General features: G+C 64.2%; 1 protein-coding gene across 1 annotated transcript; it reads right to left on the reverse strand.

The window, feature by feature from the left end:
- Positions 1–1,619: 1,619 nt before the first annotated feature.
- HIF3A (hypoxia inducible factor 3 subunit alpha) lies at positions 1,620–19,648 on the reverse strand. The gene is given in 16 exon segments (XM_073321663.1): positions 1,620–1,855; positions 2,398–2,494; positions 2,762–2,873; positions 3,203–3,585; positions 3,916–3,993; positions 4,544–4,776; positions 5,745–5,905; positions 6,568–6,715; positions 7,439–7,545; positions 8,283–8,413; positions 8,415–8,495; positions 9,418–9,527; positions 9,812–9,896; positions 10,194–10,330; positions 10,760–10,953; positions 19,463–19,648. Coding segments are annotated over 16 exon segments (2,355 nt in total). The 5' UTR covers positions 19,609–19,648; the 3' UTR covers positions 1,620–1,703.
- Positions 19,649–22,140: the final 2,492 nt, after the last annotated feature.

A 22,140-nucleotide genomic window follows, 5' to 3' on the forward strand; every position in this document is an offset into this window, starting at 1 on the left:
AGGAAAGAAACACGGTGGGAAGGGGGTCCAGAGCGGGTTTGAAACCCTGCTGTGGGATTTCACCGGGATCGGGACAGGATAATTTCCCCTGCCTACATCCCTCATCTCTCAATGTACTCTACTTTGTGGACCCGATCCTGCAGCCCCTCGCCCCGTCGCGCCCGGTTCACCATCACCCACCCCGCTCATGCAGAGCCCAGTGCCGAGCGGCTGGGAGAATGAGCCATCGTGAGCTGGCAGCTTGCGGTGCCGGGGGACGGGAAGCTGGCACTGCTCCGGGGCGCGTGGTATCTGCAGGGTGGGGGCGCTCGACTGGTGCTGCTCCCCCTTCCAGCCTCAGCGTGAGCAGAATTGGACCCGAGGCTGGACTCTGACGCTAGAGGGCGGCGGGAGATTCCCTTGCTCCCAAACCAACCAGAAACAAAGCTTAAAAATAACCCATTTTAAAAGGGAATTCTCTGCCCCCCTATGAAATGACACCCCCGCCCCTTGCCAGAACATCCTGGAAAGCCAAAGAAACCCACAGGGTGCACGATGGATCGTCCCCATTCCAGGATCTCCCTGGAAAATGGGGTCCCCTCTTAGGCAGAGCGAGGGGGCCGTGGCTACAGACTGTTGGAGCTGCCAGCTGGAAAAGGACCGTTTGGGGCCACGAGGCTCAGACGGGGCAACTGATTTGGAAACACAATCCCGAGTGGCTGAAGGACCGGGGGGCGGGGGGTGTCCCTGCTTAATTGGCCTCTGCAGCATTTGCACTGCGGCTACCAAAGCCACCATTTTGGCCACAAAAAAAAATGGAGAGATTTGGGGTCCTAGGGCCAAATTCTGCCAGGGGGAAATAGCTGCCAGTTGGCAATTGATGGGGTGTCATCCCTCGGCCCCCACACTGTGCTTTCTCTCCCCCCCGGGGGGCAAGAGGAGATGGCACTGCTGAGGTAAATGTGGCAAGAGGCACCAGGAGGATTCTGGGTAAGGACCAGGGGTTGGAGGGGGGTGGGGGAGTATGAGCAACCCCAACCCCCCAGGGTGGTCCCAGCAAGGACAGGGAAAGATGGGAGGGTCCGGTGGGGTGGGGTGAGCGGAACATAGGGAGAGCCAATCCCGACCCCCCCGACCACATTGGGGGAAGGGACCCCACCCTGCACCGGAAGGACGAGGGAGACTGTCCGTACCCCATCACCAGCCCTGCCAACATCCCCCAGCTATCAGGATCCGCCCCAATTGGGGCCAAGATCCAGCCAGCACGACAGCCTGGCTCTCTGATCCAGACATGGCTCCAGAGCACGGGGCAAGGGGGGGAATTGGGGGACTGCCCCCTGCCCCATTTGGTTGGCTTCTATTGCAATCCCCAGTGTCACCCCTAGGGGGCAGATTTCCCCCAGCACCATTAAGGGGTGGACAGCATGAAAGGGAGATTCGCCCCTCCCCACACCCCAGGGCAGGGCTGGTCAACTCCCCTCCCTCATGCACCCCAATATTTTTTGGAGGGGAAGAGGCTTAAGGAACAGAAGGCCCGGTCTGGGGGGCAGGGCTGAGGTAGGTAGCATTCTCTGGGCCCCGGAGGGGAAGGCGAGCAGGTGAGTGTTGCTGGTGTGGGGGATGGCGGGGAGAGGCAGGTTCCTCCCCCCGGAACGGGCTGGGGTTGGGTTTGGTTCTGTTTGTCCCATCTATGGAGTGGGAGCGTCGGGTGGGGGCCCGACCCATCAGGTGGCCTGGTCCAGCTCCCCCAGGAGCTCTTCGCCCGGCTGGAAGTGCCCGCCACTCTGCTCCAAGACCTCATCCTCACCGTCGTACAGGGCCAGCTGGGAGAGCGCTGGACCATCCACCACGAAGGGCAGCATGTCGCCCAGCAGGGCTGAAGGGGGTGGGATGCAGGGTGTGAAAGGTAATGGGATGGGGGGTGGTTAGGAGAGGACAGAAAAAAAAGAGGGGGTGGGGATTAATCTCATGTGGCAGGGAGTTCCACTGGTTAACAAGGCAGGCAAAACAAAGAGTCACAGCCAAAGCGTGCAAGGAGCTAGCCAGTAAGTGTGCTGCTGCCATCTGCTGGATGCAGCCAGAACTGCTCGATTGTGCATGCCCTGCACAATCGTTACGGTTGATTCTCCCATAGCCCCAGAGGCAGGGGGCCAGGCTGGTCCCCCATGGGAGCAGCATCTGCCATGACTTTAGCTAGGGCAGCAGGTCCCTACCCTCCCGCATCGGGGCAGCAGTGGCTCCCCGGTGGGGGTTCAGGAAGGAAATCCATCCTGGGGGAGAATCTGCAGCGAGGTGCCTCCTGGGGGGGACAAGATGGGCTGTGGGTGGTCGGATCTGCTTCCCTGCCCCCCGGGGATGCCCCAGCCTCCCCCACTATGACTCAGACTGAGCCCCACCCCCACGCCGTGCGGCACTCACCCATTGGTTCCTCCAGGGCCAGCAGTTTCCGCCCTAGCACCATGCTGCCCCGGGGGCCCCCGGCGTTCAGCCCCTCCTCCACACTCAGCAGGAAACCCTGGGGGGTGGAGGGGTGCATCTGAGAGGACAGGAGATCACCCATCCCCCCAATTCCCATAGGCTGCCCCCCACCCAGCCTAATCCCAATCTACTCCCTCCCATCCCATTCCCCCACCCGGCCCCCTTCCCAAGCACTCCAACCTGACCCCTTACTCCACCCTTTCCCTGATACCCCTGGCCTGCCCCCCACCCACTCTGCCCCATGTCCCTGAATCTCTCAGGCCAGTTGTTGTCCCCCACCCCAGTGCCAGGGCACCAGACGTACCAGGTTAAGGGAAGGCAGCAGGAAGCTGTCGGGCTCGGAGCCATGGGCACGTTTTAGGGGCGCCGCCTCCAGGAAGTCAGCCCCTTCCTCCTCCAGGTTTAGCTCCAAGGCCCTGGAATGTGTGGGGGGAAAGTGGGGCATGTAAGAAGTTGGCTGGCACTGAGCTGGCTGGATGGACCCTTCCTGCTCACCTCACTCCTGGTGCAGGAATAAGGGCAGGGCAGCTACAAGGAGACAAGCCTCACAGGGACCAAAGGAAGCAAAGAATTTACCTGTGGGACTCCTTGCTGCAGGAATTTACTATAGTTAAAATATGGATGGGGGGGTGCCAGGCTACATGGGCGCATGGGTCTGATCTGGGGTGGCAGAGATGGGGAGATACCAGGTTCATGGCCCCTGTGGTTCATTCCCCACCCCATCCCCTTTGCCCCACCCTCTCACCTCTTCCTAGCCCCCAGGTGTGAGGCTGGGTGATCCCTGTGGTTGCCCCCTAGGGGCGCTGTCGGTGGCGACGCAGGCCCTTCCAGCTCCATGGGCTCCTCCTCTGGGGGCTGGAGGGACCGGGGCTGGCTCAGGCTGGTCTCGCTGCCCCAGCGGGGCAGGCCAGGTAGGTCGGGTTCGCGAGCAGACACCCCATGGAAGCTGCTGGAGCGAGGACGCAATGGGGGCGAGGCAGGTGGTGGCGGGGGACCTGTTCCCCTGGATGCGGCAGGATCACCCCGTTTCTCGGCCAGCCATGGGGGCTGGTCGGTGCTGCTGAGCTGGAAATCGTCGTCCATCGAGATGTACGGAGCCAGCATCTCCAGGTCGAACCCTTCGTAATCCTGCAGGGGGAGTGTGGCATTAGCAGCCCAGCGCCAAGATGCAGCCACCTCTGGGGTGAGGGCATATCAGCTGTTTATAAAGGGATCCTCCGCCCAGCACCAAGATGCAGCCACCTCTAGGCCAAGGCACAGGGGCTGCTTATATAAGGACTGGGGTGGGATCACGTGAGGATCCAGGAGTCAGTAAAGGTTTGAATCTCAGGGGTGACTCCCTGGCTGTGTCCAGCGGGGCAACCGTCTGCCTGGGGGGCAGGGGAGCGGGGCCTGGGAGCCCCAGGGGGACAAAGTCCCTGGCAATAGGGGTGGCTGCCCCCTTCCTGCCCCCAGTACCTGCAGTGCCGTTTCCACGGCCTCCTGGGTGGAGGCAAAGAGCTTCTGCACGTTCTCCACGTCAAAGAGCAGCTCGGCCTTGGGGGAGAAGGGGAACAGGGCTGGAGGGCGGGGAGCCAACTGGGAGCCCCCTCTTCATGGCACCTGGCCCCCGTTCGTGCCACCCCGGTCCTTGTCCCGCACTCCCCCAGCCCCATTCCCTTTCCTGCAGCCCTCTCAGCCCTTCCCCCTACAGACACAGCCCCCCAGCTCCCCAGCGGTGCAGCCCCACCCCCACTCCACTCCCCTGATAGACCCCCTGCAGCCCCCATGGACACAGCTCCCTGCCCCCCATTTCCCCCCGGACGCAGCCCCCCCCCCACTTCCCCTGCTACTCCCCCACTGACAGAGTCCCCCTACAGCCCCCTTTGCCCCTTGCTGTCCCCGTCACCCCCCATTCCTGCAAACTCCACCCCCATCACCCCTGCTGCCCCCTAGAAGCACAGCCAGCCCCCCATTCCCTCACTAACCCCAGACACATCCTCTGCCCCCCCAAATGTGATGCAGCCCTTCCCCGCATTCATAAGCCCCCACCCCTTTTCTCCCCTACTAGCCCAGCCCCCTTGTTGCCCCACAGCAGGCTTCTTACCGGGGCGGCACTCTTGGCAGAGTCCTGGGGCGGCAAGCCGGCCTCGGGCGGGCGGGGGGAGGACCGTGCCCGCGGGGCCCCCTCCCCGTTGGCGCGGGCTCCAGGCGGGTCGAAGATGGGCCCCAGCAGCCGGTGCAAGTCGGGGCTGCAGAACCGGCGCGGGTCACGCTGCAGCTCCCCCTCGCTCACGTGGGCCGGGCGCAGGAAGGCCAGGAGCCGGGGGCCGTGCCGCTCTGGGGGGAGCGGAGGGTCACGGGGGCGACTGGCACCCAGCTCTCTGAGCAGTGCCCCTCACACCCCCCGGCCCCCCCAAACCGCGCCCCACCTGTCACCCCGCCCTCGACACCCTACCCCTCGCCCCACCTCTGCCGGCCCTCCCACCCCCCCACTTGCCCAGCACCCAGAGACCCCCAAACACCGCGCACCACCTCTGCCAGCCCTCCTGCCCCCGCAGCCCCCTTCACTTTGCCCCGGCACCCGGAGCCCCCCAAACACTGCGCACAGCACCCCACCTCTGCCACCCTACATGCCACTACCCCGACACCATGCCCCACCCCTACTAAATCCCGATACCCTGCCCCATACCCCACCTCTGCCCCCTGCCCACCTCTGATGCCCCACCCCCACCACTCCAACACCCCACCCTGCCCCACTACCCTAGACACCCTGCCCCGTGCCCCACCTCTGCCAGCCCTGGCCCCCTCCTTCCTACCCCAGAACCCGGAGACCCCCAAACACTACACCCCATCTGTCACCCCGCATCCCACCGCCCTCAACACAATGCCCTGCGCCCCACATACCCCCTGCCCCGGAGACCCCCAAACACCCCGCCCTGCCCCTACTACCCCTGATGCCCTGCCCCGTGCCCCACCTCTGCCCCCCTGCTCCCCACCTCTGCTGCCCGACCCCCACTACTGCCCCAATGCCCTGTCTCATGCCCCATCTCTGCCGCCCGCCCTCCACCTTCAACATCCCACTCCCCACCGCCCCGAAACCTCGCCCTGCACCCCATCTCTGCTGCTACAATCCCCACTGACACCCCATCCCATACCCGACCAACCCCCCGCCCCCACCCCCACCCCCACCACTCCACCTGGCTCACTCCCCCGGCCTCCTGGAGAACCAGCACACCCACCCCATACCCCACTCCCCTCAGGAATTAACTGGAGCGCGATGGGCTCCCCTTTCCCATGCTCTGTACCGAAGCTGAGGTTGATAATGGTCTCCCCAGTGTCTGGCTCTGGTTCCTCGGGGCTCCCGTTGGCCTGGCGGGCAAGGTCGGGCTCCGGGGGCAGGCGCCGCCCCTCACCCTGGCGTTCGGTCTGCTCCAGCGACAGAACCACGCCCGTCTCCTCCACCTGGCTGTAAGGGAAACAGAGTGGCGGGGGGGAGGCAAAGGGCGCTGTTTCCATAGGTGTCAGGGGCCAGCAGCTCACACCAGCGCTGCAGGATGCAGTCGGGGGCACTCTGCTGTGTCTCATGGCCCCTATACTGCCGGAAGCTGATGGGGATTCTCTTTCAGCTCCGCTGGCGCAAGGCAATCTGGGTTCTGTCTGGGGGAGGCCAAGTGGCCAGAAAGTACCCAACCGCAGGAGGGCCAGGAAGCTGCTGGTTTGCTACAGCTCAGCTCCTACCAGCACAAGTAGGGGATATGGACCGAGCTGGGCCCAGTGTCACCTTCATCCCAGCTGAGTCGAGCACCCCCCTACCCTGAGCTGGCTCCTGCATCACCCTCCCCGGCTGAGCTCCCACTGAGGCAAGTCCAGCTGGTCCTTGGAGTCAGCCCCCAAGCCCCTCCATCCCAGCATCAGCCCACCCATCTCAGCTGGTCCCAATATCGCCCCCGACCCTGGGCTGAGCCAGCGGGGCCCATACTGAGCAAGAGTGGCCAGGTGCTGGGTGGTCCATGACCCCGCTCTCCTCAGAGCTGCTGCACGTCTCTGGGGGGCCTCGGGACACGACTCCACCCGCATCCAACAGACGGGCCCCTTTCCCCCCCGGCCCAACATCCCGGCCCCTCCCACCTGAGGACGAAGTGGACGCAGACGACACTCTCAGGCTGTGAGTTCTTGCTGTTGGAGATAACAGTGGCCTGCGTCTGGGCCCACAGGTAGCCCCCGCTCTTGGCCAGGAAGCGGTACTGGCCTGTCACCACCTGCCCTTTGCTCAGCACTGCGGGGAGGAGCGGAGGGGTCAGAGCCGCCCGCGGGGAGGGACTGGACAGAGAGACAGACGGAGAGAGAGACGGGACAGGAGGGGATGGGACAGGACAGAGAAATGGGATGAGACAGGAGAGAGACTGACTGGGACAAGGCAGGACAGGATGGGAGACACAGGCGGAATGGGACGGGGCAGGATGGGACAGGATAAGACGGGAGAGACAGGACAGGACATGGGACGGGACAGGACAGGACAGGACAGGACTGGGAGTGAGAGAGAGAGAGACAGGATGGGACGAACACAGAGAGAGAGAGAGAGAGGATGGACAGACAGATTGAGAGAGACGGCATGGACGGACGGATGGCGAGAGATGGGGGGCTGCAGGGAAGGAGGCTCTTGCACTGACGGGGGGGGGGGGCGAATACCAGGCTGGATGGGCCATGGTCTGACTGAGGGGTGTGTGCCCCAAGCTAGATGGGCCCATTGGTCGGATCTGGCACACCATCTCCCATATAATAGAACGCACTGGCTCGGAGGTGCTCTTTCGCCCCCTGCTGGATGCATTGGGAACTGCTCAGCCGTGCGTCATAGCCCCAGGACTGCTCACAGCTAATGGGGAGTCTCCTTTAGCTGCAGCGGAGGAGGGGGGCATTCGGAGCAGGAGGCTCCGGGGCTCTCTCTGCCATTACAGGGGCCGCAGAGGACGGGGGCGGGGGGAGGCTGGAGGTCACTTACGGGTGTGGATGCTCTTGCTGACGGCATCGGAGTCCAGGGCATGGATGTACTCATAGATGGAGCAGCCCAGTAACTCGTCGGGCGTGTACCCCGCCACCTCCGCGATCCTGCCCGGGAGACCGGGGTGTGTGTGTGTGTGTTTCCAATCAGCAAGACACCCCTCCCCCCATCCCGGCTGGATCCCACGTAGCTCTGCGTAATCCCCCGCCCCCAACCCAAAGCAACATCAGGCCAGGGGTTCCCCCGGCACAGGGGTGGTGCCCCAGTACCCCAGAACAGTTGCCACCCGCAGAGCCATTGTAGCATCAGAGTGCTGGGGGAGGGGGGACTTCAAGTGGGGGGCTGCGAAAGGGAGAAAGGTGGGGGAGAGGATGGACAGCGAGGAGCAGAGGGGACCCTTGGGCGGGCCAAAGAGCAGCATGAGGGTGAAGAGAGGGGACCCCAAGAAAGAACCCCCTCCCTCCAGGAGAGCAAGGTGGGGGAGGGGGAAGCAGTGGGGGTGGATCAGGGCCTCCCAAGGCCAGAGTTGTGTCCTCGTGGGGGTCGGGAAGGAGCCTCCTGTGGGGTCAAGGTGGGGAAAGGAAGGGGTCCCTGGGGCAGGGCTGAGCCCTCAGAGGTGGGGATGGGGAGGGGGAAAGGTGGGGGAGGAGAAAGCATGGGGGGAGGGAGGGGCTCCTCATGGGGATGGGGACCCCTATGGGTGAAGGATGGGGGCAGGACCTCTCATGGGGGCAAGGATGGGATGGGACCGCGTGAGAGCCGGCTCCCTCGTGGGGCGGGGGAGGGAAGTGTGAAGGCACAGCCCCCAGGAGGGGCGGGGCCCCCGGCGGCCACGCCCCCTCACCTCTCGTCACAGTAGGTGAATTTCATGTCCATGCTGTGCTGGCTGAGGAAGGTGCTGCTGTCCAAGGGGGTTTCGATGTTGGCGGGGTGGGGGATGGCCTCGCAGATCAGCACCAGGCAGCGCAGGGGGGGGCTCCGCGTACCCCTCCTCTCCCTCCTCCGGGCCCTCCCGCACCGGGGTGTAGGACCGCAAGTGGCCAGCACAATGCAGCACCTGGGGGGAAGGATGGGGGGGTGGCCAATCAGAGCCCTCTTGCTCCAAGCTCCACCCCCAACACAAGGCTCCGCCTTGGGACACCAAGCTGGGGGGGGGGGGGGGTCTAGAATCCTGTCTCCATGGTGATCCGCTCACCGCTGTTCCAAAACCACCATCCCCCAGTAACTCTCCTGCTGCTGCTCTAGAACGCTGTTGTCGTAGCAACCCCCGGTTTCTCTTCTAGAACCCTGTTTCCATAGTGACCCACCTGCAGTTGCTCCGGAAACCTGTATCCATGCCAACTTCCTCCACCCTATTCTAGAACTCCGTTTCCGCATTCCTCTGCTGATCTAGAACCCTGTGTTCATTGCAACCTGTCTACTACTGTTCTAGAACCCCATTTATACAGTCGTTCCTGCCGCTCTAGAACCCTGTTTCCATAGAAGCCCACCTACAACTGTTCCAGAAGTCCGTATCCACGTCAACAGCCCCCACCCCATTTCAGAACTACCTTCCCATAGTGCCCCCAGCAAGTTCTCTAGAACCCTGTTTCTGCAGTGGCCCATCCCCCACTGCTCCAGAAACCTGTATCCATGCCCACCTCCTCGGCCCCCATTCTCATCTCACCCAGTGTGGCTCTAGAACCCCGTTTCTACAGCTCTAGGCCGGTCGCTGTTCTGGAACCCTGTTTCCACAGTGACCAACCACTGTCCCAGAACCATATATCCATGCCGACCCCCCACCCCTGTTCTAGAACCCCATTTCCATAAGACCCTGGTACTGTCCTAGAACCCTGTTCTCACAGCTGCTTCAATACTGTTTCCATAGCAACCCTTCCACTACTGTTCTAGAGCTGATTTCCATGGACCCATGGAATGCTCCAGAACCCAATTCCATCCCCCAGCTGTTCTAGATCCCCCCCCCCCCCCGCATCCCTCACCTTCCAGGTGGCCGACTTGAGGTTGACAGTGCGCCCCCTGCTGGTCAGGGTGCTCTTCATGCGCAGGGAGAAGCTGCGCTCGGTCTTCACGTCCTTCTTCTTAGAGAAGCCTGCGGCAGGGGAGAGGGCAGGGCAGTGTTAGGCGGTGGCGGAGGCTGGTGCCCGGGGGGGGAGCAACTGGGGGGCAGGGACGGGCAGTGGAGGCTGTGGGACTGGGGGTAATCACAAGGGTGGGGTGAGTGTGGGGGCGGTTACAGGGGCCGTGTGTGACAGTGGGGGTGAGAGGTCAGGTGTTGGTGACTGGGGCTCCAGGATGGGGAGGGGGCAACTACAAAGGGGAGCTGATTGGACAGGGTGCATATGGGATAGTGGGGGGCTGGGGGGGAGCACTCACCCTGCCGGGGGCTCAGCACATCCTGCAGCTCCTCCTGGTCACAGGGGTGGATGAAATCGAAGACGCTGTGTCCAATCAGCTCCAGCTGGGGGGGGGGTCAGGGGAAAATCACAGCCAGTGTTGGAAGGGCGGAGGTGGGGGGGGTCACCCTATGCCAGACCTGCCCCCTGGCCCCGGCTACACACTCAGCGCCTCCCCCGCGGGCCCCTGCATACCCAAGCAGGGCGATGGATTAACACGCCCCCCGCCCCCACCCCCCTTTCCCACCCCATCCCCAGCGGCCGCGAAGGGGATCCCAGAGCGGGGATGGGGATGGAGCCCCCAGCCCTGCTCCCTGCCGATGGCGGGCGGTGCCGGCTCCCACCCACCCACCCACGCTCACCTGGGTCAGCCCCAGGTGCTTGCTGACGTTCTCCGACAGGTAAGCCATGTCGCCCTCCTCCGTCAGCACCATGACGAAACCGTCCAGGGCCTTCAGGTAACAGGCGTCCACCTGCTCCGGCTGCCCTCGCCACTCCTCTGCCGGCCGCAAGCACAGGGGTCAGGGCGGGCCCCCCGCCCCGGGGCAGCCGGGGGGGCAGGGCTCTCACGGGGGGAAGGGCAGGTTCCAGTCTGCCCCACAACGCTCCCCCAGTGATAAGAGGCCCCTGCTGCCCTACATCAGGGGCCCATCCAGCCTGGTATCTCTCTCCATCCCCGGACCCCTGGGCCCCTCCAGCCCATGCCCAGTAATGGCCAATCCCGGACACCTCCGCACCAGCCGAGTCTCCCCCACGATGCCCGGAGGGGACGGGATCCCCTTCCTGACCCCGACCCCACCGGCGCCCTGAAGCCTGCGATCCCATCGAGCCCACCCGGCTGCTGGGAGCGGGCAGAGCTGGTGCCACCCCTCGCCTGTCCGCTGAGCCGGGACCGTCCTGGCACCCAAAGGTGGGGAGGGGGCCTCACCCGAGGTGATGAGCTTGTGCATCCGCAGGTAGCTGATGGTGAGGCGCATGATGGAGGCCTTGTCCAGGTGGGCACTGACCCCCCGGGCGAAGGGCAGGGTGTGGGCGAGTTGGTAGAACACCTCGGTCTCCTTGCTCCTCCGGCATCGCGCCGCGTCCCGCGACTTCTCCTTGCGCAGCTCCGTCGTAGACCGGCTGCCGAGGAGGGTGGGGGACGACAGGCCGCCAGGTCAGGGCGCCTGCTCCGTGGGGATGCACGTCCCCCCCCCCCCACACACACCACCCACATGCAGTACACACACCCCCCAGGCCCCAGAGCGAAGCAGGACGCCTGGGTTCTATCCCCGGCTCTGGGAGGGGAGTGGGGTCCAGTGGTTAGAGCAGAGGGCTGGGCACCAGGACTCCTGGGTTCTATTTCCAGCTGTAGGGCTGACTGGTTTGACTTTGGGAGGGGCAGGAAGGCGCCATGCTCTGATCCCACTAGCCGCCCCCCAACCCCCACGCCAGACGCAGCTCCCCTCACCCATGATTGTACTCAGCCAAACAGGGTCACCCAAAACCCCATTCACCCAGCTCCTCCCAGGGCCCCTCGGAATATCCTTGTGGGAGAGGGGGGACAGAGCGGGGGGCCAGGGCAGCCCTCAGCACAGAGACACCCCCCAGAGCCCCTGCAACCAGGAAGCCCCCAACACACACCACCCCCCAGCAGCTGCAGGGTTGCTCAGAACCAGGTCCCGCATGGGGTTAATATTAGGAGTGGGGATCAGAGGAGGGGGCAAAGGGAGATGTGGGGGAACCTCGAGGGGAGGGGGGCAGTGTGTGGGGAGGAGAGGGGAGGGGAGGGGAGTCTAAGCCAACTATGCATAGGAAAGAGACTAGGACCATTCCCCCCCACCACACACACACACACAATATCCCAATGCCCCTGCCCACTCCCCACACTGTGCCCACCCAAATATCCCACCACCCCCTTCCCACTCCTAACCTGAGCGCCCCCAATATTCCACAGCCCCATTCTTACTCCCCACCCCAGCACCTCCCAATATCCCAGTGCCCCCTGCCCACTCCCCATCCTGTGCCCCCCAATATCCCACCACCCCTTCCCACTCCCAACCCCAGCATCCCCAATATTCCACAGCCCCTTCCTACTCCCCACCCCAGTGCCCCCCAATATCCTAGTGCCCCCCTGCCCACTCCCCACCTCTGTACCCCCAATATCCCAGTGCCCCCGCCCATGCCTCACCCCAGCACCCCCAATATCCCACAGCCCCCTTCCCACGCCCAACCCCAGCACCCCCCCAATAGCCCACAGCCCCCTTCCCACGCCCAACCCCAGCACCCCCCCAATAGCCCAAAGCCCCCCTCCTGTTCCCCACCCCAGCACCCCCCAATAGCCCACAGCCCCCTTCCCACGCCCAACCCCAGCACCCCCAATAGCCCACAGCCCCCTTCCTGTTCCCCACCCCAGAACCCCCCCAATAGCCCACAGCCCCCTTCCCACGCCCAACCCCAGCACCCCCCAATAGCCCACAGCCCCCTTCCTGTTCCCCACCCCAGAACCCCCCCAATAGCCCACAGCCCCCTTCCCACGCCCAACCCCAGCACCCCCCAATAGCCCACAGCCCCCTTCCCACGCCCAACCCCAGCACCCCCTGCAATATCCCACAGCCCCCTTCCCACGCCCAACCCCAGCACCCCCTGCAATATCCCACAGCCCCCTTCCCACGCCCAACCCCAGCACCCCCCCAATAGCCCACAGCCCCCTTCCCACGCCCAACCCCAGCACCCCCCCAATAGCCTACAGCCCCCTTCCCCACCCCATATTCCCAAATATCATGGTACCTGCTGCCCACCCCTATATCCCAGTACCAGTCCACTCTCCCCAGCTCCTACCCAAACCATCCCCCGTCTCTGTGCCCCCGGCATCATTGGTGCAACTCCAGCCTGGCACCCCCTCCTGCCTGGCACCCCCTCCTCTGGCCGGACCCTCCCACAATCCCCGGACCCTCCCACAATCCAAGGGGCCCAGCTGCCGAGCCCGCCCCCTCTCCCTCGGCCCGTGAGAGAACAGCCTGTTCTGCCTCTGTCCTTGGCCCTTTGCCCACTTCCCACCCCACCCTGGGAGCCGGGCGCCCGGGGAGAATGCAGGGCTTTGCCAGAGGTATCAGCATCTTAGCCGCCAGCGACGTGCCACGGGGTGGGGGGGAGTGGGGGGACACGTTCGGGGCCTGGCTCGGAGCCAGCTGTGGGCACAGGTGGGAACCTGGTACAAGGGGGCGGCACAAGCTAGCCCCCCAGCTGGGGATGCTCCAGTGGGGAAAGGTCTAAGCCACGGAAGGGGGCTAGAATCTGGGGGGGGCAGTGTGGAGCAGGAGGGCACTGAGCCCTGCCATCGGGGGGAGCCGCTCACTCATGCCCCGAGTTGCAGAGTTCTCTGTCCGACGGGTACCGCGGGGCCCTGGGAGGGCAGTTGCAGGAGTGGGGGCTCATCGGGGAGGGAGGCATGGCTGCAAGCTTCCTCACAGCAGTGCCCTGATGCCTGTCCCAGAGCAATCGTGTGCGGGGGGGGGGGGGGGGGAATTGAGATGTGTGGCTGTGAGCTTCCCCACAGCAGTGCCCTGACACCTGCCCCAGATGAAGCTTGTGTGAGGGAGGGAGCATTCCACCCAGCCCATGTTATGTTCTGGCAGCTGTGAGTTACCGCACTGGGCACGTGACAGCAGGTGGCCCAGCCCCAGGAACACACGGCTCAGAGGCCGGGACACTCGCCCTCAAATGTGTGTGCCCCTCGATTTCACACCCTCACTGCAGGCCAGGGCTCAGCAGGGAGCTTTGCTTCTCAGCATGGGCTCAATGCTGGAGCTGTGAGCTTCCCCAGAGCAGTGCCCTGCCCAGCACCCAGTGTGGGACCCCAGAGCTATGAGCCTCCCCAGAGCAGTGCCCTGTCCGGCACCCAGTGTGGGAAAAGTCCTTGGGTGGGTTAACCCACTTCTCCACCATTTGCCCATGAAATACAGCACCTCTGCCCCACGCCTCCCCCCACGGGTCCTTCACTCCCCATAAAAGGGCACCTGCCCCCCCCCAGAGGGTACCCCAGATTTCAAAATCACACACATCCCCTCAAGTCACGCCTCTCCCTTCTGCCTCATAGCACAGACCCCCGCCAATCACAGCTCCTCCCGTCCCCCCATGGCAGAGACCCCCCCATCACACCTCCCCGCAACACAGACTCCCTAAATCACAGCTCCCCTCCCTCCACAGCAGAGCTCCCCTCCCCTCCCCCGCGTGCCGTCCGCACGTGCACTTGGCAGCCTGTCCAGGACACCGTGTTCTGCACACCGGGCTGGGTGCCAGGCCTGGCTGCCTGGAGCTGCGGGAAGGGCAGGGGGGTGGGGGGGAGCTGTCAGCCTCCAGCCCAACCACTCTGCTAACCAACCCTCCCCCCCAACCCCAGCAGGTCCCTTCCAACCAGCTCCACCCTCTTGGGCAGGATCACCCCCCACTCCGGGGCAAAATCGTCCCCTCCCCTTACAGTCTACAGCCACCCCCTGGGGGGGGGATCGGCCCCTACAGCCTATTCCCCAGCCCCCCTCCTCAAACAATATAGCCCTGGGCAGGGGTCTTTTATGTTGATCAACCCCCTCCCACCTCCCCCAGCCTGCTTGGCCTCTTAGACCCTCTCCAGGACCCCCTTTCACCTGCTCCCCCCATCTACCCCTGAGCGAGCAAAAAGCCAGAGCCCCCGGCCACTCTGGGCTGGGAGCGTTCTGTCCCCGCTGCCCCACCCGAGGGGGCACAGTGCAGTGTGGGGGAGGGGGCCCTGTACCTGAGGCCTCCCAAGGGCTAAGGGGTGTGAAGCCCCACTGCCCCCCTCATCCAGCAAGGGCTGGCACCACCCCCTTCCCTGCCCTCAATCACCCTCAGCACCTGCCCAGCCCCCTCCCCTCCTGGGGGCAGCAGAGAAGGGTGGGGAGATTCCTCCCCCTCCACCGGCACAGGAGGAAGGTGGTGCCCTGGCCAGTGAGAGAGCCAGCAGGAGGGGGAGGAGGAAGCCCCACCCGCCCTGGCAAAGGGCACATCAACTCCAGCCACAGCAGGAGACGGACCCTTTTCCCCTGCTCCAAACGAGAACGGAGAATCCCCATTAGCTGGGAGCAGTACAGGACCTATGACACACGGCTGTGCAGCGGCGCACGCACACACGTACAGCATTTTAAGGACTGGTTGGTACAGTGATCCCTCACCCAACACTGAAATGCAGCCACCTCTGGGCTGGGGCTTGACAGCTGTAACCTCACAGCAAGAGGAAGAGACCGTGCTGGGGCACTGGGGCCAGCACTGACTGGGAGGGGAGAGCATCCCCTACTGAATGACCGATACCACGTCACACAGCCGACAGAGCATCTGTCCTGGGTTTCCCATCCGATCCCGTGCCACGCCCAGCCCCATGCAGCCCGTGCCCGGGTGCCAAGCCAACAGCACGAGCCGAGATGGCCACGGGCCACGTTGCTGCATCCCGGCAGTGCCGGAAGCGGGAGGGACGGCTGGCCGACACTGGCAGGCAACACAACCTTTCCTCGGCCCAATTCCACGGCCCAGCCGACGGAGCCAAGAACACTGCGTGGGAATGAATGACACTGAGCCAGCACCAAACTGGGTCAGAACCAGACCCAGCTTAAAACAAGCTCCAAGTCAAAGCAGAATCGGATCCGAACCAGACCCAGATCAAAACCAGATCCAAGCCGAACGAGAACGAGAACCGAGCCGCACCCAGAACCAGAGTCAGCGCCTTCTGGATCCCAAACCCAGCTCCCGGCCCCCTGGATACATTATCCAGCGATGGGGTGGGGAAAGGAGCACTGGCTGTTATTTTCGTTTAAGGGCAGCTCGGCTTGGAATTTGCCACCCAACCATTCACCATTCAGGGCACCCAGTGCGTCTGGGCTGCCCCACCTCTGTCTCAGATAAGGCAGGAGCGAGGTCTAGTGGTTATAGCCAGGAGGGGGCTGGGAGTCAGGACTCCTGGGTTCTCTCCCAGCTCTGGGAGAGAAGTGAGATCTCGTAATGGGGGGAGGGGTAATTAAGAATCCTGGGTTCTTTCTGCTCTGTGACCTTGGGAAAGTCCCGTCCGTCCCCCCCAAGTCCCAGCTCCCCCCATAGTCGGGGGGTGCCCTGTACCCACAGGAAGCCCTCCGCTAGGGAAATGTGGCTGGGCAGAACTGGGATAATCCTGGGAAGGGTGGGGGGGGTCTATGGGGGGGGTTAGCCTCTTCTCTGGAGGGGCAGGGGTCTGGCCCTCCACAGACAGCACCGGTGCCGGTGGGGGGGCGGGAGGGGGCTGAAGAAGTCCTGACCCCTGCTTGCCCGGCCCTTGGCAGGCAGCCCAGAGGCCCCTCTCCCGGCTGGGCCTACGTGAGCCGGGCGAGGGGAGGGGCGGGGGAGGCAGCGGCCAGGCCAGGGCCTTTTCCTGTTTGCTGCTCCCAGGGCCCAACTAATTTTGGCTGGGGAACAGGGTGGTCCCATAGGGCGTCCCGGCCGGGCCTGAGCCCCCCATACCCCCCCCGCCCCCTGCCAGCAGGGGGCAGGGACCAGACAGGGTGAGGGAGTTTGCCCATCTGGGGGGGGGTCAAGCCCCTTTGCTGAGCTGGAGGGACCCCCCCCACACCTCCTCCCTGCTGGGTTATGGGGCACACATTGAGCAGGGGGAGGGGACCCGGTGTGGGACATAGAGGACAGGGTGGGGGCTGAGACATGGGACAGAAGCGTGGGGGGAGACAAACTGGCAGGAAAGTAACAGGGGACAGAACTGGGGGGGAGTGGGAACCATTTACCCTCCCAGAGACACCCCACCCCAAGTGACTTCCTCCACCCCTTGCTGGGCTCCAGGGTCAGAACTGGGGGGGCAGTGGCAAGGGGAGCAGGAGTCCAGACCACTGCCCCCCCCACAAGTGACCTGCCCACCCTCCTCCGCTGCTCCCACCTGCCAACCTCACTGACCCTCACCGAGCTCCCTGCCCCCAGGCCCAGCTCTGCCCAGCGGGAGCTGGGCCCGGCCAACTGGCTTGGATGCCAGGCCTCGGGCGCCATGCTGGAAGCTGGAGGCGTTGGTTCATGGAAACGTCGCCAGCCCTCCGGCTGTGGGATTGGAGAGGGGGGTCAACAGAGGACCCGACTGCCCCACAATCGTAGACGCACCCCACCGGACATGGAGATTCATGCGGAAAAGGGACCCAGAACCACGGGCATTTCTTAGTGCCCATTACACCAAGGTCTCCAGCTTTCTGGGCTCAGGACTGCAGGGACGGCCTTGGCAATAAATACAGGTCTAGGAGACCGGACTTCTGGGCTCTATCCCCAGATCAGGGAAGGGAGTGGGGGCTCGTGGCTGGAATAGGCGGGCTGGGCATCAGGACTCCTGGGTTCTAACCCCAGATAAGAGAGTAGGGTCTAATGGTTAGAGTAGAGGAGGCTGGGAGACCGGACTTCTGGGCTCTATCCCTGGATCAGGGAAGGGAGTGGGGTCTTGTGGCTGGAATAGGAGGGCTGGGCACCAGGACTCCTGGGTTCTATCCCTCACTGGGCGATCTCAGGTGTGTCCCTGGGAGTGATGACACTGAATCAGGAAAAGCACCTTCCATCAGAGGGTCACAAAGAGCTGGATGGAAAAGATACACCCCCCCCCGTCCCACCACCGCCACCACCCCCACCCCCCGGCAGATGGACACCAGCCGATCCTGGGGCGACTCCCTGCAATTTCCTCTTATATTTTAAGGACAGAAGCAGCCACCAGGGGGCTGAGCAGCTGGTCCAAGCGGCAGTACCTCCACCCCCAATCCTGCCCCCTGCTGGTCACTCCCGCAGACAGAGCCCGGCACACCCACAGCAACGCGATCCCGTTAACCTTTCCACTAGGAGGTTCTGCAGAGTTGGGAACAGTGGCACAGACAGGGGATGGGAACTGGCCCAAACGTACACGGCTGCAGAGCTGGAAATAGAACTCAGATCCCCCCCCGCTCTAACCACTAGACCCCACTTCCCTCCCAGAGCTGGGGAGAGAACCCAAGAGTCCTGACAGCCAGTTCCCCTTGCTCTAACCACTAGACCACACTCACCCACCTACCCTGCCAGCCAGAGAAAAGACCCAGAAAAATAACGTGCCTTTCGAATTACACGCCACCCGGATGGCTTCCCAGGCTGGTGCTGGGCACAGCCACAGGTGTGTGTGTGGGGGTGGGGGGAGCAGGATCTCATGCAGAGTGCCCCTAGCTCAGTCTGCAGCGCCCCAGAAGTGTGCCAGGGGGGCAGGGGGAGATCACCCCTCTGAACTTGCTTCTTGATCATCCTTGCTACGTGGCTCCCCGCTTCCCGCCAGATCACACCCTGCCCCCTCCCAGCCACCCCCCGGGCCGAGCTGAGCTCAGAGAACGCCACCGGCTTCGGTCCAGTGGCACAAGCCCAGCTCTGGTGGCAGAGAGATGCCCGGCGACGCCGGGGTGGGACCCAGCTCAACAGCAACGCTGGGGGCCTCCAGCGGACAGTGAGTGGGGTAGGGCGGACAGGAGAGAGCGTGGGGGGGGGGGCGAGAGAGCGCGTGAGCGAAGCAGAGCGTACAGAGGAGAAAAGGCAGGGGATGGGTGGGAAAAGGAAGACAGGAGAGAGGAGAAGGAAGGAAGATGCTGGTGAGATAGGCGAGGGGTGCTGGCGATGCCACAGTGACTCACCCCACAGGTGCCACTTCCGCGCCAACATCCTACCGAGTCGCCCCGTGGGCCCCGAATGCCAACGCCTGCCGCCAATCCCCTCCACTAGCCCCGGATCAGCACCGCCCCGATCAGCAGGACTTGGCTTCTCCGTATGGCACCAGAGGGCGCAGCTCCTCCCCCCCACGTCACGGCTTGGCACCGGGCTGGAACATGTGATGTACACACACACACGTGGCGCGCTCCCCCACCCCGCGGGCAGCCGGACAGCCACCTTACGCGGGGGAGGAACCCAGGAGGGAAGGAGTCAGCTGCTTGGGGTGCGATGCAGGGGCTGGACCAGGCTTGGTGCCAGGCGGGGGCATCCAGCAAGGGGAGGAGGAAGCTGTGCCCCAGAGGATATACACCCAGTTCTGTGAGTGCCACAGCGACCCAGGAGAGCACGGCGGGCAAGGAGCACCCCCTGTGCCAACCACTCGGCGGGGGGGCAGGGAGGGGCAGGAGAACAGGGCACCGAGGAAATATCTCCCAGCTCCGTGCCCGCCGTGAGGGGGCACCATGCAGAGACGGAGGGGGGAGCATCCCGGGGGCAGACAAGGGTGCCAGCCGCAGGAGCAGGGGGTGGGATAGCCAAGTGCAGCTTGGGCACAGTGTGCCACCCTGACCTTCGATCCCAGGGCTGGGAAATCCCCACCCCAGCCAAGAGGGGGCAGCACAGAGGAGGTTGGCACTCGGGGCTTCCGGATTTCTGCTGCAGTCCAACCCCAGGGGTCTCAGCCACAGCCATCCCCCGCTCCGGGCGGGGCAGTGGTTCCTTGCATGCCCCGCACCCTAGCTTGGCAAGGGTTACAGAGACACCAGCAGGATTTCAGAAGGGGCCAGATCCCCAGCTGGTATTGACTGGCCCTGCTCCATTGCCATGAATGCCCCTTTTCCCCAGCGGTCCAGGAAAAACTTTGATGGCGACCTCCGATCCCAAAGAAACAACAACCTGACACACCCACCTGGCACGCAGCCCACTCCCAGCACAGCCCAGCACCTCCAGCCCGACAGCCGCCCTCGGATAACTTTGTTCCTTAAAGGTCGGGGCGGCTGGAAGGCAAACTTCGGGGCTGGCCGCCCCCCACTCAAGCCCCGGACCCGCTCTCATCTCCGTAAGCTGCAGAGACAGTCCCGGGACGCAATCCCCGCACCAGAGACCCAGGGAAAGCTCCGATCCTCACACCAACCTCACACCCTCCAGCCCGTTCCTATAATGGAGAGGAAACCGGACACCCAGCCCCTGAGACCCAACCCACCCGCCCCACCCCCAGCGGTTCTGATCCAAGTGCTCAGACGGGACAGCGATGGGGGGTGGGTATGAAGCCGGGTAGAGTAAAGCTCCCCTAGCCATCGCCTGGTTGGGATCAACCCCAAGGAGGTTAGCCGCACCTTTGCTCAAGGGAGTGGCCATTCAAGGCCAAACTGCTCACCTAACCCCTTCCAGCACCAGCTTCCCCGCCCCCGGAGATCTAGGGAAAGTTCTGATCTGGGTCCAAACCCCCCCCTTCTCTGAAGGAATCGGAGGCCAAGTGCAGCTCAGGTAGATTTCAGCCGCAGCCCCCAAAGCACTGCCTGGAAATCAGCGGGGTTTAAAACTCCAGCAAAACTCAGTCCCAGGTTCAGCGCAAGCCTGTCTAGACCCAGCCCCCGCCCCGCACTACCCTGGCCCCGCAAGCGTGTCTAGACACAGCCCCCGCCCCGCACTACCCTGGCACCAGAGAGGTCCCTGCTGGGATCAGACACCTGTCCCCAAGGCTCTCAGGGAGGGCGGAGCGGACTGCATCTCTCTTCTCCCCCAGCTCTCCGCGCACAGCACCCCAAACCCCGATTACCCCAAGGGGGGCGGCTCATGGAGAGGCTCAGGGCAAGACTGCAAACAAGGAGAGTGTGTGGTTGGGGGCTTGGTTTTTTTGCGGGGGGGGAAGGGGGGGATCTGCTCACACCCACTCCCTCCTCATGCCCTGGCTACAGAAGCTGGTGAGCTTGGCCCTGGAGATGAGATTGGGGGGGTCTTCCAGCCCATTCCCCCCCCCCCATATTAGCCGATCAGACGTGGCACATCTGTAGCTTCTGCTCAGCTGGGTGCATCCCTGCCGCCCCCCCCTCCACAAACGATAACCCCCCCAAACCCCTCCCCCCCACACATACACTCCCCTCGGGTGAAATTCACCCGCTGACGTCACAAGGAGCCAAACTTTGGCATTATCAAGTCATCGCCCCTCCCCCACCCGCAATCGACCTCGTCTGCAAAGACTCGCCCCCCCAACCCCCCCCCCAAACACCCAGAGATCTCAATGCAAGCCGGGGGAGGGGGCGCGCTGTGACTACTGCCCCACTCCAAGTAGAACTGGGGGGGGGGGGAAGAGGGGAGCGTCTCTCGCCAGCCCCCAGGACCAGCACTGCAAAAAAGCGGGGTGCGATTTCAGACAATTTCCGGGGGGGGGAGTTGTGTGCAGCCTCAAGAACATTATAGGTGATTATCTTATCTCCTGCATAGCCGGGGAGGGGGGAAGCATAGAGATCTATGAAAAATCCGGGGGGGACTGCCCCCCACTGCAAAAAAAATCCCCTCCCCCCCCCCACTGCACTGCGCCCCCTGCTTGGGATCTTGCTGACTCGGCAGTTCCCAAGACCCCCAGGGCTGGGGGGCAGGGGCTGTATCGAGCCGAGCCAGCCCGGCTGCAGCCCGTGCAGCCCCCACTAGGCCCCGGGCCCCCAGATCGCCCCGCCTCCGGCGCCTCACGGGTTAACCCCGGCGTGCCTGGGCAGGGGGTGCCCCCCAGTACCTTGCACACTGGAGGCTGCTGCTCTCCATGGCTCGGCTCCGCAGCGCTTCCCTTTGCACCGCTCCGTCCTCCCCCACCAACTCCGGGGAAACCCACTCCCCTGCAAGCTACTCCCCCTCCGCCGCCCCTCCCCCAGCCGTGCCATTGGCTCCCCCTTCCCCCCCGGCCCGGGGCCCCCTCCCCGCCATACAGCCCTGGCACACTCGCAGGGCCTTTGTGCTGCTGCGCGAGGGGATTGGGCGGCGGGGGTGTCACTCCGGGGCCACCCGCTCCCCCCCCCAGCTGCTGGCAGATGGCTGGCCACGGGAACCCCTCCGCGGCCGCCGCCGGGAGCTGCGGGCCACGAACCGGCCCCGGGCCAATCCGGAGTGACCCCCGGCTGCAATGGGGGCAGGGCCGGATCCTGCTCTCAGCTTTCCTAGGGTCAATCCGGAGTCACTCCCCAACTGCAGTGGGGGCGGGGCCAGATTCTGATCTCACACCCCCTCCCCGCCTGCCTCCCCTAGTGTCAATCCGGAGTCACACCCTGATTGCAATGGAGTCAGGTCAGACTCTGATCTCAGCCCCCTCCCAATTAATCCGGAGTCACCCCGCAACTGCAATGCGGGGGCAGGGCCAGATTCTGATCTCACCTCCCCCGTGTCAATCCGGAGCCACCCCCTGACTGCAATGGAGTCAGGTCGGACTCTGCTCTCAGTCCCCACCGGGTTAATCCACAGTCACCCTGCAACTGCAGTGGGGGCAGGGCCAGATTCTGATCTCAGCTCCCCTGGGAAACGGGTCAATCCAGAGTTACCCCGTGACTGCAATGGGGTCAGGCCAGACTCTGATCTCAGCTCTCCCAGAGGAAATCT

The sequence above is a fragment of the Lepidochelys kempii genome, chromosome 23, assembly GCF_965140265.1.
Source record: "Lepidochelys kempii isolate rLepKem1 chromosome 23, rLepKem1.hap2, whole genome shotgun sequence".
In the NCBI taxonomy this organism is placed as follows: Eukaryota; Metazoa; Chordata; order Testudines; family Cheloniidae; genus Lepidochelys; species Lepidochelys kempii.